Source organism: Polypterus senegalus, chromosome 11 (genome assembly GCF_016835505.1).
Source record: "Polypterus senegalus isolate Bchr_013 chromosome 11, ASM1683550v1, whole genome shotgun sequence".
NCBI lineage: Eukaryota > Metazoa > Chordata > Cladistia > Polypteriformes > Polypteridae > Polypterus > Polypterus senegalus.
Genome location: NC_053164.1, coordinates 57,248,597 through 57,268,739, shown reverse-complemented (window position 1 = coordinate 57,268,739; position 20,143 = coordinate 57,248,597). Strand labels below are relative to the sequence as shown.

At 37.5% G+C, this 20,143-nt stretch overlaps 2 protein-coding genes across 5 annotated transcripts in view; one reads left to right on the top strand and one right to left on the bottom strand.

Annotated features, from left to right (window-relative positions):
* The window catches only part of gtf2h4 (general transcription factor IIH, polypeptide 4), a 135,128-nt gene extending 115,348 nt beyond the window's left edge, over window positions 1–19,780 (bottom strand). The window contains exons 1-5 of one of the 4 annotated variants that reach the window (XM_039768699.1): window positions 19,584–19,780; window positions 18,712–18,832; window positions 16,317–16,421; window positions 15,246–15,377; window positions 11,046–11,142 (exon numbers count right to left, since the gene is read on the bottom strand). In XM_039768699.1, coding sequence (XP_039624633.1) covers window positions 11,046–11,142; window positions 15,246–15,377; window positions 16,317–16,421; window positions 18,712–18,827 — 450 coding nt within the window. In that variant the 5' untranslated portion in view covers window positions 18,828–18,832; window positions 19,584–19,780. Of the gene's footprint in view, window positions 1–11,045; window positions 11,143–15,245; window positions 15,378–16,316; window positions 16,422–18,711; window positions 18,833–19,478; window positions 19,498–19,541 lie in introns of those variants that run through there. The other 3 variants (XM_039768696.1, XM_039768697.1, XM_039768700.1) reach the window with 3 other exon arrangements.
* Window positions 19,781–19,923: 143 nt separating this feature from the next.
* sh3bp5lb (SH3-binding domain protein 5-like, b) overlaps window positions 19,924–20,143 on the top strand; it is a 47,211-nt gene continuing 46,991 nt past the window's right edge. Inside the window, exon 1 of the mRNA XM_039768694.1 lies at window positions 19,924–20,033. The gene's annotated coding sequence lies outside the window, so the exon portion shown is untranslated. The remainder of the gene's footprint in view (window positions 20,034–20,143) is intronic.

Sequence of the window (20,143 nt, the reverse complement as noted above, 5' to 3'; positions counted from 1 at the left end):
GTTCACTGTCGAAATGCTTATGAGATAAAGGGGATTATCAGAAAATGACTTGAACAGAAAATGTCACTATACGCAGATCAGTTTAAATACCTAGGGGTAAACATCACAAGTAAACATAAAGCTGTTTATCAACAAAATTTTGCTACCTGTATGGAAAAAATTAAGCAAGACTTGCATAGATGGTCAACCCTTCATCTCACTTTAGCTGGAAGAATTAACATTGTTAAGATGAATATCATTCCTAAGCTTCTTTTTTTATTTCAAATCATTCCAATATACATCAATAATAATTTTTAAGAAATTAGATTCAACCATAATCTCATTTATTTGAATTTTAAAACATTCCCGTATCCAAAGGGCGACCCCATGAAGACCTAAGGTGGAAGGTGGCATGGCTCTACCTAACTTTCAATTTTATTACTAGGCAGCAAATATACAAGCAATAAAAACCTGGACATTAACATAAATAGATGAACATACACATAGAGATAAAATCCTGCAGTACTTCTTTATATTCCTTGCTTTGTACCCCAATAAGTACAAGTCATTGCCAATATGCTAACAATTAAATTTGGGCTTCACTCACTCAGAATATGGAACCAATGTAGGAAGTATTTTAAGATAGAGAAGCATTTGGGATTTGGAGATCAGTACATTGACAATGTCTTTGCATTCTTTGCATCTTTCACTACTTTAAAATTAGCAACTTTGTTAAACAGAATCTGCCCAATTTTCACCTACCACCTACCTCTATGCCGGAAAAAATATTCATCAGTCTTGAGGACTTGAGACAGTATTTCCGCAATATATAAAACATTTTACAGTCTCTCCCTTTCAAAGATCCAGGAGTTCAGTGGGAAAAGGATCTCTCACTCAACATGTCAGAAAAGGAATGGAATTTAGCAATGCACAGAAATCACTCTAGCTCCATATGAGCAAAGCATACAATTATTCAACTTAAAATGATCTGTCCGGCACACCTGTCTCATGTAAAATTTTCCAAAATGTTTCCTGGACGAGATCCAACCTGCAAACGTTGCGATCAGCTTCTAGCCACATTGGGCCCTATGTTTTGAGCATGCACCAAATTAACATCATTTTGGATCAAAATCTTTAAATGCTTTTCAGACAGCTTCCAGATGGGCTTAAAGTGGAGGAGGACAAACAAACTGTAGTTGCCTTTACTTCACTATTGGCATATAGACTTATCTTGTTCAACTGGAAGAATCCTAACTCACCTCTCAAGTCAGTGGGTAACTGAGGTTATATATCATTTGAAATCGGGAAAAAAAATCAACATTCTCACTTAGAGGATCTGTATAAAACTTTTTAAAAACCTGGCAGGAGCTAATCAATAACATTTTAGAATGAGCATTTAAATTGAGGAAGCAGACTCTCTTCCCTTATTTTATTCTATTTATTTTTGTAATTTATTTATTTATACACCCGACTATTAAAGTTTTACTCAGTGGGCCTAGTTCTCTCTCTCATTGTTGGGGGTTGGTTTGATTTAAACCTAGTTTTGTAAAATTTGACTTGCTTGTATGGAATGTTATTTGATTTTTAACAAATTCAATAAAATGTTAAAAAAAGAAAGACATTCCAGTGTAAACAAAACTACTCATGAATAAATAAACTTTAGCTCTACACCTTAATTTTGGAATGACCTAACTCCCTATTTTTGATATTTTTTTTTGTTGGTTTTTAAAAATAAATATGGCATTTGATTTTATTGGCTATTCTTATGATATTCCTATTCTCCTCCTTCTAGGGAAGAGGTGTCATTGCTAGAACCCAACCCTTGGGTTCAAATAAAACTGAAGCACAAAAATATTCAAATAAATAATTTAAAACAGAACATGAATACAAATTAGATTTTAGCAATGAGCAAAAAATTGTCAATTAACAAATATTAAGAAAATAACCATAAAACCAAATAATATATGAAAACCATAATAACAGAACATTAAATTAAACTATATTTGTATAATTAAATAAAAAATACTCAAAATTATAAAAACAATACTGTATTCTTACATTCTGTGCAATTTACAAAACAATAAATAAAACAAAACTATTACTGTAAAGAGCAGCTAACTAGCATGGTCAAACTAATACTCCCATCTCAGTAAAGGGACATTATAATGCAGATATTATAGTTTCTCTGAATTTATGCCATGAAAACAGCTCTTTTCCTTATAAATGTTGCCCATAACACTGAACACCTGCTCACTAGGCACTGATGGACTAGGGGGCGCTGTTACATAGAGTCAGATTAGGAGCGGTGAGGTGACACTGACTCAGTTTACTTTCCTGGGGAAAGCGGATGTCTGGAACAGAAGCTTGTTGATGTTGAATGCTCCTTTTCTTTTTCCATCGCCTTTTCTAGTAAGATGCAACGATGAAGTTCCTCTGCAAGCTGAGCCATGAACACTCTTCTTTTCTCAGTGGCCCCTGTGCATGCCTTGCACGGTACATGTGCGTTGATCACCGCCAGCATGTTGTAGCACACAACAACTGGCCCCCTGCATGTTCTTTCCATCTTAAAAATGTTAGGAAATTAAGGCGCTTTCAAAAATAAACAGGATTCTGAGAAATTAATTCATGCATTTATCTCTAGTAGGATTGACTACTTCAATGCGGTGTTCACTGGCTGTTCAAACTGTTCTTTATACAGCCGCCAGTTAATCCAAAATGCGGCTGCAAGAATTATTACAAGAACAACAAAATGTGAACACATAACTCCAATTCTTAATTTAAGTTAAGTTTAGGGCAGATTTCAAAGTCTGGCTTACTTGTCTGAGCTTATCACGACTTACAAACCTGAGCGCACATTAAGATCTCAAGATGCCGGTCTGCTTATGATTCCAAGGATTAATAAAATAACAGTGGTAGGTCGAGCTTTTAGTTAAAGGGGCCCTAAACTGTGGAATGGTCTTCCTGCTTCTATAAGAGATGCCCCTTCGGTCCCAGCCTTTAAATCTCGGCTGAAGACTCACTACTTCAGTTTAGCATATTCTGACTAAAGCTGCTGATTAACTGTACATACTGCATCTCTGTTGTTAGTCATTAGCACTAAAACATAACTAACATGATTGTTATAATTTGTTATTAACCCTCACCTATTCTGTTTCTGTTCTCGGTACTCAAATGTGGCAATTGGTGCCACGGCCCACCTGCCAAGTTGTTTGTCTGCCTATGGTAAAGTCATCCCTGATGGAGGATCACAGGAATCATGGAAAAAAGGGGTCCTTTCATTGGATTGGCTGGCCGAGCAACGTTTCAGCCGTGGAATGGCCATATGGGGAGGCAGCTTAATGGATGAGGTCTCCAGGACACTAAAAATATCCAAATCTTATTATGTGATATCATCTACTGTTAAGCTGTACTGTACTGTGGAGCTACCCGGGTTTAGCACAGTTAGAGCGGACAGAGACGCAAGTACCTGCAGAAAGAAGAAAGGAGGAGGACTCGCTCTCTATGTCAATACAAAGTGGTGCAACTCAGGACATGTAAACGTTAAAATCTCCAATTGCTGCAGGGACATCGAACTGTTGGCCGTAAGTCTGCGCCCCTATTACTTGCCCAGAGAGTTTGGACACGTGATTGTTGTTATTGTTTACATCCCCCCTAAAGCAAACGCGGAGATGGCGAGTGACATCATCCATTCCGCAGTTGCTAAGTTACAAACGCAGCACCCTGAGGCACTTGTGCTAATCGCTGGAGACTTTAACCATGTAACGCTGGATAAAACATTACCTGTCTTTTCCCAGTATGTGGATTGTAACACTCGGGGAAACAGGACTATCGACCTACTGTATGCAAACGTTAAAGACGCATACAGCGCCGCCCCGCTGCCTGCGCTTGGGAAAGCAGATCATAACCTGGTTCTGCTTCAGCCTCAATACAAACCAAGAGTGAGGGCGCTACCTACAACTACACGCTCATTCAGGAAGTGGTCCCCTGAGGCAGAGCAGGCTCTGAGAGACTGCTTCGGAACTACAGACTGGGATATATTGCTGGGGTCACATAGTGAGAACATTGAAGAGGCTGTTGAATGCACAACTGATTACATCAACTTCTGTATGGACATTGTAGTTCCAGTAAGAACAGTACGCTGCTATGCTAACAACAAGCCATGGATTACAAGTGACATCAAGGGCCTTTTGAACCAGAAGAAAAGGGCTTTTAAAGGTGGTGATCAGCATGAGCTCAAGCGTGCAGAAGGAACTCCGAGTCCAGCTCAGGGGGCGAAAGAGCAGTACAGGAGAAAGCTGGAGCAGAAGTTGCAGAACAACAGCATGAAGGAAGTGTGGGATGGGATGAAGATTATCACTGGCTGCAGCTCAAGCGGGTGCCGCCATCGAGACAGACGTGGAGAGAGCAAACCAAATGAACAACTTCTTTAATAGGTTTGATCACTAACCCACTCTCACCTCGAGTACTGCATCCTCCAACCATCCTTCTGCTGATACCAGCATAGGTGAGACATCCCCACCCACAATTACAGCAGCCCAGGTGAGCAGAGAGCTGAAAAGACTTGTGCCAGCAAAGCAGCGGGTCCAGATGGTGTATCGCCATGACTGCTGAAGGCCTGTGCGTTGGAACTGGGGAGTCCTCTACAGCGCATCTTCAACCTGAGCCTGGAACAGGGAGAGTCCCAAGGCTTTGGAAAACATCTTGTATCACCTGTCCCAAAGGTATCACGTCCTAGTGAGCTGAATGACTTCCGCCTGTTGCTCTGACGTCACATCTGATGAAGACCATGGAGCGGCTGCTGCTTCACCACCTGAGGCCACAGGTCCGCCACGCCTCGACCCTCTGCAGTTCGCATACCAGGAGAAGGTGGGAGGAGGATGCCATCATCTATATGCTACACCGATCCCTCTCCCACCTGGACAGAGGCAGTGGTGCTGTAAGAATTATGTTTTGGACTTCTCTAGCGCCTTCAACACCATCCAACCTCTGCTCCTTAGAGACAAGCTGACTGAGATGGGAGTAGACTCACACCTGGTGGCATGGATTGTGGACTATCTTACAGACAGACCTCAATATGCGCCTTGGGAACTGCAGGTCTGACATTGTGTTCAGCAATACAGGGCGCACAGGGGACTGTACTTTCTCGGTCCTGTTCAATCTATATACATCAGACTTCCAATATGACTCGGAGTCCTGCCACGTGCAAAAGTTCACTGATGACACTGCTATTGTGGGCTGCATCAGGAGTGGGCAGGAGGAGGAGTACAGAAAGTTAATCAAAGACTTTGTTAAATGGTGCGACTCAAACCACTTACACCTTAACACCAGCAAAACCAAGGAGCTGGTGGTGGATTTTAGGAGGCCCAGGCCCCTCATGGACCCTGTGATCATCAGAGGTGACTGTGTGCAGAGGGTGCAGACCTATAAATATCTGGGAGTGCAGCTGAATGACAAATTGGACTGGACTGCCAATACTGATGCTCTATGTAAGAAAGGTCAGAGCAGACTATACTTTCTGAGAAGGTTGGCATCCTTCAACATCTGCAGTAAGATGCTGCAGATGTTCTACCAGACGGTTGTGGCGAGTGCCCTCTTCTACGCGGTGGTGTGCTGGGGTGGCAGCATAAAGATGAAAGACGCCTCACGCCTGGACAAACTTGTTAAGAAGGCAGGCTCTATTGTAGGAGTAAAGTTGGACAGTTTAACATCTGTGGCAGAGCGACGGGCATTAAGCAAACTCCTGTCAATCATGAATAATCCACTGCATCCACTGAACAGTGTCATCTCCAGGCAGAGGAGTAGCTTCAGTGACAGACTTTTGTCACTGTCCTGCTCCACTGACAGACTGAGGAGATCGTTCCTCCCCCACACTATGCGACTCTTCAATTCCACCCGGGGGAGTAAATGCTAACATTACTCAAAGTTATTGTCTGCTTTTTCATTTTTTCATTTTTATTACTATTTAATTTAATATTGTTTCTTTGTATCAGTATACTGCTGCTGGATTATGTGAATTTCCCCTTGGGATTAAAAAAATATCTATCTATCTAAATTCTGCTCCGTACTTCTAAAATTTTTTATTATTATGCTGTATTAAGGATTTGTTCTGTGTATTGTATTGTATTGACCCCATTCTTTTGACACCCACTGCACGCCCAACTTACCTGGAAAGGGGTCTCTCTTTGAACTGCCTTTCCCAAGGTTTCTTCCATTTTTCCCTACAAGGTTTTCTTTGGGAGTTTTTCCTTGTCTTCTCAGAGAGTCGAGGCTGGGGGGCTGTCAAGAGGCAGGGCCTGTTAAAGCCCATTGCGGCACTTCCTGTGTGATTTTGGGCTATACAAAAATAAACTGTATTGTATTGTATTGTATTGTACGCACTGAATAAGCTCCTGATCTGACTCTAAGTAACAGTGCCAGCATAAATTCACACCCGATCTGACGCTGTTCGTTTTCAAATAATATTGCATTAGTGTGATGTCGTTTTCACATATATTGTCTCTTTCTTTCAGGTGTGTAATAGAAACCACAGCAGAGAGAGAAGTGTGTATATTGTAACAGGTGTACATGTTGTAAATGTAGGAAGGATGATCCTTGCATGTGTGTGAACTGTTAACATTTGAATCTGATGATTGCATATAGCGCTGAACTTACTGCTCTGTTCTATTCTGTCCTCTGCATGTCCTGGAGTACAAAAGAAACAGCATACAGCAACACGTAGGGACTGGCAAGATCGGGGGGAAAAAAACACGTGGTCACTGATTACAAACTGCAAGATGTTGTTATGCAAATGAATATGAATAATGTTGCATCCGTGCCACAAAGTTTTCCCAAATATACTATACAGGTCATAAAATGAATAATACCAAATATCATATATACCTATGTCTCTGTTTTTTTGTTTTTATTTTTTTACATCCTAGACCAAAAGGTGCATACTAATTCAGCGTGAGCAGGAATACTCAATAAAACTGAGTAAAAAAAAATATCAAGTGACGGTGAGATACGAAGAAGGCAGCTTTTATCCCTCCAGATGAGAGAATGTCCAGTTTCCATTTTCTCAAAACACAACTCACATCTCCAGTTATTCCCAGTTTCAAATAAAAACGAACTACGTCAGATCCCTGGGTGGGGGGGCTGTAGTATGTATTGTGATTGTGATTTAATAAATTAATAAAAGTGAAGAAAAAAAAAACGGTAACTTTTACAAGTCATATAAATGTACACTGTATGTTACAGACGCAAACCAAGTGTATGTGTGTACTGTATAATATTAACAACTAGCAACTTGCCGCGCGCTACGCTGCATGTTGGATGACCACAGTTGAAGGACTCAATCATAAGTACCTCTCGTCGGGTGTCTCATTGGCACGCTTTTGCCTCTTTCTTTCGCGATCACGGCGTAATCTATCTTCTCTATCTGTAGGGGTTTCAGTTGGCTTTCGTTGTGCGGCAGAGACGCGTCGTTGAGCTAATCTGTGTGAATGCTGAGTGTCCGTTTCTTGCGAGCGACTGTCACGCCTTTGCCTCTTTGCTTCGTGATCACGCTGTAATGTGTCCTCTCTCGCAGCAGCAGGTTTAGTTGCGTTTTGTTTCGGCATTGTTCCGTAAGGTCTCTTCCGTACAAGTGCACATGGGTAGCTGAAGACGGAAAGGCATAGTGGGCATAGTGAAGCACACGAATTGGTGACCAGGGGAACCATCCGACTCAGACGTGGGGCTCGAAATACTCAAGTGCATTATTTATAATTTAATTTTTTTTGTTATGAACTTCCCAAAAGAGTTGATCCCTGTAAATAGTTAATAGTCTATGAACAATATAATCTGTTGTAGTACGGGCGTTAATTAGCGTCATACCTCATAACCTGCATACACCACGTGTTTCGCTGTAACGCCAGAAGCGCGGTGGACGCTGTAAGGGTAGGTTGTGCTTTCTGTTTCTTTCCTGATTTTTTTATTTCATTTTATTGATTATTTAATAGGCAGAGGGGAGAAGACGTTAAGTAAAGAAATAGACAGAGTGTCACATTTTGTTATGAAAAGATTTTCGAGAACAGGAAAAATAAAAGTAAAGGGGAAAGAACGGAGGGGGGTAAGCAGGAATTCTGAGTGGGGACGGACTGGGGCTTTTCTACGGGGCGGCTATACAGCCAAAAGGAACGCGGACACGGACACCGTGCTGGGCTTTTATTATATAGATAAGAGCAGCTCACTACTGAAAACGGCAAATATAGGAGTCGGGATCGAACCGGGGACTGATTGATTACAAGTCAGCAAATCTTACTGCTACGCCACAGAAGCTGTTGTATTTTCCTTGAACCTTTTGTGAAAGTGTTTATTGAGCTTTGGACTTCAGGCTTCATACATTATAGCAATCCCTCACTATATCGCGCTTCGATTTTCGCAGCTTCACTCTATCGCGGATTTTATATGTAAGCATAACTAAATATATAACGCGTATTTTTCGCTGCTTCACGGGTTCTGCGGACAATGTGTCTTTTTACTTCCTGTACATGCTTCCTCAGTTGGTTTGCCCAGTTGATTTCATACTAGGGACGCTATTGGCGGATGACTGAGAAGCTAACCAATCAGAGCCCGCAGTTAAGTTCTCCTGACTGAGAAGCTAACCAATCAGAGCCCGCAGTTAAGTTCTCCTGACTGAGAAGCTAACCAATCAGAGCCCGCAGTTAAGTTCTCCTGACTGAGAAGCTAACCAATCAGAGCACGCAGTTAAGTTCCTGTGTGCTGAATGCAGTGTTAACCAGGAAGTCTCGTCTCGCTCATTCAGCATTAACGTGTTTCGCTTTGTAAAGAGTTAACTTTTGTGCTCTTTTGTGTTAATCTTTGTGCATAGTCAAGCCCTTCATTATGGCTCCAAAACGATCTGCTCCTGCTTCAGGGGCCGTGCCCAAGCGCCAACAGAAGATGTTAATGAATGCCAAAAAGGTAAACGTTTTGGATATGCTGAAGGAAGGGAAAAGCTACACCGCTGTAGGACGCCATTACGGCATCAATGAGGCTACGATTCTTTTTATTTAAAAAGTAGGAAAGGAATATAAGATCTACAGCTGCAGTGTCCTTTCAACCAGGGTGCAAATCGAGTTGTAAGTGGATGTAATAAGGCAGTAGTCTGGATGGAATCTGCTTTAGGGATTTGGATTGAAGATTGCCAGAAGAAGAACAACGGCAGTGTTACAAAATCGCATGAAGTGGCTCCTTTAGAAGGGCTGTAACGCTCTCCTTTGTTGTGCAGTAAAATTAAACTCATTGTTATCGGACAAGTCATCGTGTCATTGTTGGTGAGTAACCATAATTAATTTTCTACTTACAGTACTTAGTACATGTATGTACGTTTAGTGTCACTGTACACACATTTACTGTATACTATTTTTCTTGCATTGTGCGTATTTATTGCTGGTGGCCTGTCTATCGTAATGGCTGTAACATATGTGATATCGGAGACACTCGATATCTTTAAAATAATATTTAGGTTTTACTGTATATAAACAGTGTGTTTATATACATAATTTCAATGAATCTTACCTAATATCTAAGAGAATACAAAGGGATTATGCTGTATAACTGTGCGGGGAATATTTATAAACAGTGTGGGTGAGTTTATAAGGGCTTAAAATTATAAGGGCTTAAAATATATAAAAATAACCATACAAACATATGGTTTCTACTTTGCGGATTTTTCACCTATCGCGGGGGGGGTCTGGAATGCAACCCCCGCGATCGAGGTGGGATTACTGTATATAGTTTATGCCTACATTTTGTCATTTACTACTAAAATATGAAAAACGTTTCTGTATTACAAATGTGTTTACACAGATTATTGTAGAAATGGAACACACATGAAATGCGTGTGTTCCAAATAACGATCTATTATTTCCACTCAAAAATTCCACTTCACTCTAAGATAATCAATCAAGGCATGAGCTGGGAGAAGTTCGTGCACGTTTTAAGTCGGTGGGGGGGATGGAATAGCCGGCTTCTATCGGCACATTTATAGGGCATTTTTTTGTAGGCTCTGGTAATTCTAGTGTTAAATGATGTGTATGTTGCCTTCCTTTAATCAACATGGAAAATACATCAGCATATTAAATACAGAGGAGTCGGGGAGTTGGAGTCAGAAGTACCAGAAACTAAGGAGTCCGAGTCAAAGAATTTATTTACTGACTCCACAGCCCTGTTTATAAAGATTGTTGTAGAGGCAGAACACACATGAAATGTATGTGCTTCAAATTATGATATTTCATTACCTATAAAATTCCTTAGAATCCAAAGACTTGAACTGTGGGGATTGCAACAGGGTGATGTCTTCATCTGACTGAATGGCGGGAGTGGGGGTAGTAGGCTGCGTTCTGCTAAACCATATATTTGTAAAACAAAAGCAGGCTATTAGCGCAGTGATAAGCTTCTTGGCCTAAATCAGGAAAATGTAACTAGGTCAGAAACAGTGAAAAAAAATCACACGCTTCAGGGATTGTAGTGTTAACCTGCATCCAGTCCTGTAAGCAGTTACTCCAAACTAGCTGTGAGAACTCGGGGGTTGCTGGCAGGATTGGCACTCCAGCCACTGTAAAAAAAAACTCATACTGTTTCATGCCATTCAAACTAGTGTGATGCTGAGGTGTCACCTGTTGCACAGCTGCGCTCAAGTCCTAATTTGGGATCCTGTGGTGGTTTGCTGTATGATGGGTGCAGCAACATGCTATATCAGTGAATGCTCCTAACCTCTCTCTCTAATATTGAAATTGTTTACATTCTGTATTACATTATAGATATTCCTGTCTATGCTGTTATGGAGACACTATTGCTTTATATCAGAATAGTAAATTCTATAATCTACTGTCAACTGGTTTGTGTCTGATTTGTGCCCCTAGGCCATATATAATTTATTTTTGAAATGGGAGTGAACAGATTACATGAAAACATGGGAATAGCAGGTGCTTTATTATTTTGTACTTTACAGACATATAAAAAGTAATGTGAATATTGCTTAGTTAAGGTAAAAATGTTCTTAATACTTGGGACAACAGACACTGCATAGCAATTTTTCTTACCTCCCACCTTTCCATGGCATACTTGTCTAATGACTCGATGTCTCTGGCATGTTTGTCTGGCCCCAGCTGAGTTGTGTCATCTGTCCAGGCTTTACCACTGGAAATACATAAAACAAATTGATTCAGATTGCAACTCTGTAGGAATTCATACAGTATTCAGCCAGTGGTTGGGGAAGCACTTAGTTTATTATGCTCTGCTACCACTTTTTACTAACAGTGAATCATAATTAGAAAATTGCCCTTGATTGTTTACCTTTTTAACTTGTGTTCTGTTTTTTTGTATTATATTTACTCCATTTCTTGATACCCACTGTACACTCAACCTACCTGAAAGGAGGTCTATCTCTAAATTGCATTTCCCAAGACTCCTTTCTACTTTTTTCCCTACAAGAGAGTTACTTATCATCTTCTCAGAGAGTCAAAGCTAGGGGACTGTAAAAAGGCAGTAGTTGTTAAAGCCATTACGGCATTCCATGTGTGATTTTGGGCTATACAAGAAATACATTGTTGTTGCAATCTTGGACAAGCAAACTACAGACTCACAAGCCTGGCAGACACCCAGGTGCTTTGGATCATGCGATTTTAATTTGTTGTCTATTTTTTATCAACAGAAATTCGCCAGGCAAATACGGTGGAGCACTTTAAAAAACTGCTAAAAACACATTATTTTAACATGGCTTCCTCATAGCTTTATTTTAGCTTAATCATGATAATTAAATGCATATACAGAGTATCATGCACGGTGGCTCCAAAATCTGTACTAACCCCTACTTTCTCTGCTGTTCTTTTTATGGTTTTCTGTGGTGGCGTTCTACCACCTGATCAAAGCACCATGCTATCCCTGCATTGATGGAATGAAGGCCAGAAGTCCATAGGACCATCATCATCAAGTTCTTCCATGGAACCCTGAATACCATGAGGACTGACTGAGGTCATTTATGTTAGGTAGAATGCCTAGAGGGAGCTGGGTGGTCTTGTGCACTCTGAACCTCTGAAGATTTTTATTTTTTTCTTCAGCCATCTGGAGTTCTTTTTTTTGTTTTTCCTGCCTTCTCTGGCTATCGGACCTTACTTTTATTCTATCCATCTATCCATTATCTAACCCACTATAATCAAAATACAGGGTCACAGGGGTCTGCTGGAGCCATGGTAATTAATATTGACTAATTTTATTTTTAAATATATTTTATCTTTTTTCATCCTGTAAAGCACTCTGAGCTACATCATTTGTATGAAAATGTGCTATATAAATAAATATTGTTGTTTACTTTCTCGTATAAGGAAAGTATTGGAATCGTCCAAAAAATTGATGTTGAGATGTTGATGAATCTCAATGTTTTAGACCTGCCTGAATTTCTTGTATACAAAGTATAGGGAAAGTATTGGAATTGTGCAAAGATTGAATGTCAAGATTTTGATGAATCTCAACATTTTAGACCTCCCTGACCCTGCAAATACAATTTTTTGAATGATGTCTGTGTGTGTGTGTGTATAAACACGATAACTTGAGTACGCTTTCACTCAGGTCAACCAAATTTTGCATACAAGTATTAGGTACAAAACGTTGATTTCAATCAACTTTTGGGCTATTTTCGTTAACCAGAAATGGTACTTTACCTTTTATTCATGCAGCTGCAGAGTCCGATTTATTCAACTTTACTTTTATAACAATTGTTCAATATATTATTAATTTGATTTGTTACTGATGGTTCTTTAATGTTCATAATATAAAAACATAAGCATTGTCTTGCAGTTTATTCCTCAAATATCCATCCCCATATCTGAGTATGCGAGAAAGTCTAGGGGAGACCACTCCCGATTTTTTATTAAATTGGTGTTTCACATACAAGGCAGCAAGTTCACAAAGCAAGTAAGGGAAACAACTGTGTTTGTGTTAAAGCAACTGGTGCGGAGACAGCAAGAGTAGACAACTTAAGGTTAACATTATCATGCCTTACCGCAGCATAAACAAAACAAGAATGAAAACACCATTTCATTACCAAAAGCAGATGACAAAGCAAGGAGTTCTAGTAAAACTTCTGCACCAATCACTAGTGACAGTAATTGCAATTACAATCAGCATTAAGACAAACATAAATGAGAAAGAACTTTTTAGATACAGCGTAAGAATTTGAGAATATTAATGCAATGTTAATTTCATTTGTTATAACATATTTCCGTATAATCTGAATAAACACCATGCATCAACATGGAATAATCCTTCAGCAATCATTTGTAAATTAAAATTTTCTTTGTCAAGATGTTAATTGTGTGGTTGAGGATGGAGTGGTATGCACTGTTTTCTTACGATACTTTACAAATAAATGTTACTGTAAAAAGCTGAAGTCTATGTTTTGCTTTTAAGAAAAAAAGCTGGGCTACTAGAAATTTTATCTGGGCTAACACATTTAGAAAGTTAGAAGCTCAGCCGCAGAACACCATTTACAATTTGCCCACACCAGTTAAAAACAGCCTAAAAATCACATTAACTTTTATCATTTTATTGTACTTCTCTGAAAAAATGCCCTTAGTGTAAAGATAGAATCACTATACAATTTGGGTCATTAAAATAATGTAGCATTTAACTTCAGTGCAGAGACATACATTCCTTAAAGATTTAAGTTAATACTTTGAGGCACATGTAGCAATTATTGTCCTATGCAGTTCTGTAACCACTAATATCATGGAAAATAAAGGGTAGTTGGTTAGTTGTTGGGGTGGAGAGGGAGGAGAGAATGGCACACAGGAAGAAACTGGGACGGCCTTGGCCATTGTATCTGTATGTTTCTACTTGATGAAATGATGTAGCCCTAGGAGGAATTTCTTGAACATCGTAGAAATGAAACTCGTGGTGATATTGATAAAATAGAAGCCCACAAATCAGAGCCATAAAGTATCCCCTAATAAATAAACTTAAACATAAAGCCATGTGCAACCATGCAAATAGCCATACTAGGACAAATTAGAATCATTGAATAACCTAATCTTTTGAGATGCATGGGAAAATTAAAGTACATGGAGAAAAATGAAACTGATAAGGGATGAACGTGCAAACTCCTCGAATACAGTGATCGAGTTGATATATAAAACTATTTATCTATTATGTGATGCAGTTGTGCTTTCACCACTGTTCTATCTTATTAAAAAAAATATTCAAAAAATATTAGTCCTGTGATTCACAATAACTCAGACTTTATGGAATATACTTATATATCTTATATATAAACATCTACACATTTGTGTCTGTCTGTCCGGCCCTGGTGCGAGTCTACACTCTGAAACTCAAATAGCTGGCAAGGCGGCCCCAAGTTAACGAGTCGGAAGAAGAAAGAATTACGAGACTACAGCATGAAGCTGAAAGAAAGTGACTCCGCCATCAAAATTAATTCGTAAACGAAAGACAAACTTGCTTAGCCGCTACTACACAAGAGAGGCGAGCACATCGGCAAAACGAAACCTCCGAGGAGAGAGAAACTTGCTTAGCTGCTAGACAAGGGAGTTGATTTTAGGGGGGGGTTTAGGGGTGAGCATGGCCACAAAACGAAACCAAAGACTCTGCATTTCAACTTTTTCTGATGATTTCAATAGTGTCTAGGAGCCCGGCCTTTTTACAGCACAGGCTTACACAGCTAGTATATATACTGGACGTAAATCTTTGGCCATTAAGTGCCACATTCACAGCAGAGACTTAAGATACAGCAATCTGCGAAGATAATTAATTCAGTATTTCTTGAATTAAAGATGTCACTTTACATATTCATTCTAATCAACTGTTCTTTGCATTCATAACTTTGAACATGCTTATAAGCCAAAACAATTCCAAGGAAAGTCATGTGCATATTCGTTTAATTTTGAAGGAAATATTTTCTCTATAAGAGAGAAAATTATTTTATATTAATTAGATTTATGTTTGCAGGTCTAGGCTTGTATCACTTTTGGCCAGGTAAACAGTATTTCTGTTTCAATTCACTCTGCTTAATGGACACTATGAAGATTCCCTATACACTAATAGCTTGCCATTTACTTTTGCTGAAATACAAGAATCCTAACTTACCTATTATAATACAATGTGAAAACAGCTTTAATTACTTAAAACTAATTATAACTTATTCAATTATGGGTTATTGTTAATCAAAACATTACCTTGCAAATGTATAATTGGCAAAATCCTGTATCTACATTTCCAAAGCTTGTACTTACCCTCCTAGCAATGCAATGCGGAGATTTTCTTTAAAGACAGGGTTAAGGATTAAACCTTGAAGACCACCAGGGAGCAGCTGAGTGTGCCACAGTCTGAGACCACTGAGTACAGAGGTACAGTCCTCATGCTCCCTTAAAAAAAAAAAAAAAAAAACACAAAGAAACAACTGCTAAATGTACTGTATGGAATCATGATGCATAAAGTATAATAAGTTATTAAGCCATCAAAAAAGTAAGCTGATGTTTTAAAAAGAGAGCAATTTAAATTTGCTTTATGTTAACCAACTAAAAATATTAAGTTCTTACAACAAAACAGTAAGATAAGCATACAATTGAGTAATACTGAGAAAATAGGTATTGATTAGCTAGCTTAATATTATGTTAAGTAGCTAAGGCACAAGTTTTTAAACATAAGAGGGCAGGTTCAATTCCCATCTCTGACTCAGTGTGGGACCCTGAACGAGTCAGTTAAGCGGCCTGTGCTCCAACTGTAAAAATATATAAACATATATTATTTTGACCTTCTTTGAATGAAAGTATCAGCCAAATATACAATAACAAATAATTTTCTCCAAATAAAACTACTGCTGGTACATAATATATATGGTCAGGGCTTGATAGATTAAAGGACATTTGATAAACAACATTAACTTTCATAGGGAAATGAAAAAAAAAAAATCATATCACATACTTTGCCACATTTTATTTTTTTATCGACATTGTTATTTACGATATCAAGCTATAATATTCACTAAGAAAATAATTACCATAAAAATGAAAAAACAATTTATATGATCTCCTGTTCACACATTACAATTAATCAATGGCAGAACCTTATACAGTATTTGGTAGTCAAGTGAACATTGCAAGAAAAAGCAGTATACAAAATGACAAGTGATCTTTGATTCTACAGCATTCTAAAAATGCATCCTATGTATGGTACTGAGGTTTTTCTAAATAAAAAAAAAAAATAGTAAAAACAAACAAAATGATATATAAGTACTAAATGTTATTCTAACACACCTAGTGGGCAATTTAGAGCAATGCAAAATATTTACAATTAATACATACTTGTGATTGTCTTTTTTAATCCACAATGAGACTGCAGCTTGTGGGAGAGGTTGATCAAGAAACAACATTCGCATCACATAGTTTTTAGCCAGTGGGGGGAGCTCCCTGTAAATGAAAAGAGAATTTTAAAATAGGTGGTCAGAAGCACCACTGTTCCACAAGTATCACAATTGGAGGTGAAAATTAAATTTTAAGAAGTTGTGAAACTATATTTTTTCTGTGGATCAAAACTCAAACGTTTCACGTTACAGAAAAGAACATTAATTTACTGCAGAATAATGATCAGTGTTGTATGGGTGTACCCTAGTTACAATAGCTATTTATTCCCCAAATCACTTTCTGCCATTTGTATTATAAAAAAATCCTAATAGCAACAGTCATTCATTTAATACCATTGACTGACTTTGAGGTCTTATCAATCCACCTCTGTTTTATCACAATTTATCCCTTTATTCAGCCATGCTCCACTTTTCACTTCACATGCCCATACCACCACAAAATATTTCATCTCACAAAACAATTTATTACCTTTACATCAATCATATCTCTCTGCTCTATTTTCCAACACTGCTTCATGTTCTTAATACTGTATGACTCACCATCACTACATTCTCACACAACTTACAAAAAAATTGTTTTTTAAATGAGGAAAAACCCAAAAACATATAATGGGAAAGTGCATACTCCACATAGAAAATGACTGTCTGGTCTCTGAGGCAATAAGGTAGCAGGGCAAATTAGTGTGCCTCTATGTCACTTCAAAAACCTTAACCAAACTTTGTGCATATATAATCACATACTGCCTTAAAGACACAAACTGACTGCTTCATACACTACAGTATTTATCAGAAGTTTGGTGGGGCTAATCTTGTGATTTTGTCACAATTTCTAATTAACATTCTCCCTGTGTGTAGTTCAGTTTTCTTCCAACATCCCAAAGATATGGATGTGCGACCAATGGTTCCAAGAGAGGTTTATCATTCCTGTCACTTTGATTTATATTAAGTGTATTTGGGAAAATTATGTACAATATGACACCAACCTGGGTTGTAATTTAAATACCCCACACTACAGGAAAGTATATTGAGCTGCATTAAACCCGTCTAAATAGAAAAATAATAAGCTCTCACTTTCTTGCTGATGTGTCTCAAATGTGATTTCTCCAAGAATGCACTGAAGAAACCCCTAATGAAGAAACAATATTTATGTAAAGTTTACGTTTGTACAGTGCCTGTGTATTTTGATTTTTACAAACTAATGTAAAGTGCCACAACTAGTAATACGTAGAACAATTTCGATATTAAAGTTATGTTTCCCATTGCTGAAAAGTAATTTATGACTTGTTCATTTGACAAAACAGTTTCCTTGATCTTAACTTACAAACTTAAAACAAACAGATCACCTGTTTGTGTCAATTATTCATCACTCCCAACATCTTTATCAACTTTTTTTCAGACATTCATCTTATCAGCTATTAAATTCATATCCATTAGTGTCAGACTGTCATCTACATTGTTTCTTTGCATGTGCCTCTTTGCTTTTCTACCTGTTCTGTGTCATATACTTTGTGAAATGACTAACACGATTATTGAAAAGTAGCATTTCCATATTAGATTTGATTGATGAGAATTAATTATTATTATGTACAGTTTGAGCAAGATGAAGCAATTTTACACGTACTAACTTATTCATCTAAACATTTTTTTGTGACTACCCTGTAGTTATAATTAATAACAAAATTATTAATGCTAGCTCACAACAGCATAATTATTTCATGCTTGGCTGGGTATGTCTACTTTAGACATTAAATCATGCTTCAGAAAAGCAAAAAAAAAAGTACTTCATCAAAGCAAACAGTACATGATCAGCACCACATAATAATGAACAACAAAAAAAAAAAGTGTAAATTAATCCACCCAATTTGAATATGAAGTACTAAAATGTCAGAGGCTATACTACCAGCAAACGACACATGGCAGGAACTATCCATGGAAAACTTACCATTCCATCAATGGGCATACTCATAAACATCATTTACAAACCTAGTTCATTACCATTAATTTAAGAACAAATTTCTAAAACTCACCTGATCTTTTTGATAACTGATTTGTATACTTTAAATAAGGTTATACATTTTAAAACAAGGAAAAACATGGTTATTTTATTTATATATATATATATATATATATATATATATATATATATATATATATATATATATATTATATCACTAAAAAAATGATCTTTTTTGGCAAGTAAGGTGAAAAATTAATATAAAATAATATCTTATGTTAGGAACACTTAACCGTGTCACAGTCAGTCAGCAACTAATTACTGGGAAGCCTGGAAAGAACATTTAAGGAATATGTTTGAGAAATGTTTTTAATTGTTCTACCTGAACACTGCCAAGCAAGTCGCAGGATGGTTGTAGAGGCGATCTAACACATGCTGGCTAAGCTCTTTAAGAAATTCATGGAGATTCTTACAGCGCAGGTGCACTCGTAGCTTCATGGCTTCTGCAAGATAAGTGTGGGGAAAACACACATTTATATTTAAAATATCAATTTGTAAATGATAACTCATAAAATGTCCCTAATAAGCTTAAAAGTAGCAAAATTATTAAACTATTCAACAGAAATGATTTCTAACAATTACATTTTTTCTTTCATTTTGATAGATTAAAATATTATCAGACTGTCAGTTCGCCGTTTACTACACTTTACTTTTAATTCTAAATGCGGTATCTTACCTAAAATTAACTGCATATATTTCATTTTCCAAAACACTAAATACATTACGAGGCATTATGAAATTTAACTTACAGTCACTGAATTGGCAAGAAATGCTAACTAAAAACAAATGGACTCTCAAAAATATTAATACTCTGGACGAAAATGTTAATGCTATATATATATATATATATATATATATATATATATATATATATATATATATATTAAGCAAAAGTATTAGCAGCTCATTCTCTTATTTTCCTCTTACTTATTAACTACATTTAATACACCACGAGCTCCAAAAACTACAATAAATTACATATTTTTTACCTCTAGACAATATGGTAAGCCAAATAAGTAATTTTAAACAAAATTGCACATTAAACAGATTCACAAAACCACAACTTTAAAAATGCTAAATTATCATCACCGTTTACAGTTCTTCTGCGATTAATATTACTTAAATGGCCCCCCAAAAATCTTCAAAATCTACCTATTAATTTCAGAATAAGAAAGTGAATGTCTTGACAGTCACCTCTTGAAGAAAACAACAACCAAAGTAACTGATTTTCATCGGTCAACTTACTCGAATATTCCTTATAAAATTAAAGAAACATAATTTTTTTTCAATGTCTAACATTCAATGTTTCTAGCACTTAACAATAAAACCTAAGCACTTCACTATACTATACTATACAGCCATGTTGACGTTTTCGTACGCAAGGTTTTCTGGGTAACTTGTGTGGCGCCGTATTAAAAAATGGCGTCTGTATAATAGTAGCCTTGCGCCGTATTGAATGGCTAAAAATCGTTCCGTATAGTGACGTAATACATACGGACTACAGTGGAGGACAATCTTCTTAATCAAAAAGTCGTGTTTTATTTACATTTCGTGGACAAACCAAGCTGTTACTGTTCAGAAGCAAAGCTGCAAGTTAGGGAGGAGTCCAGATATTAGAATGAAATAATGATGCCTCCATAACAGGTACATTTGGACTGTAGAATTATTTAAACTAATGCATATTGTTGCTCAACAATGTAGCGGCATTCGTTTGTACTTTCGGTGTTTTATTTTTTGCACACACTGGAGTTTGT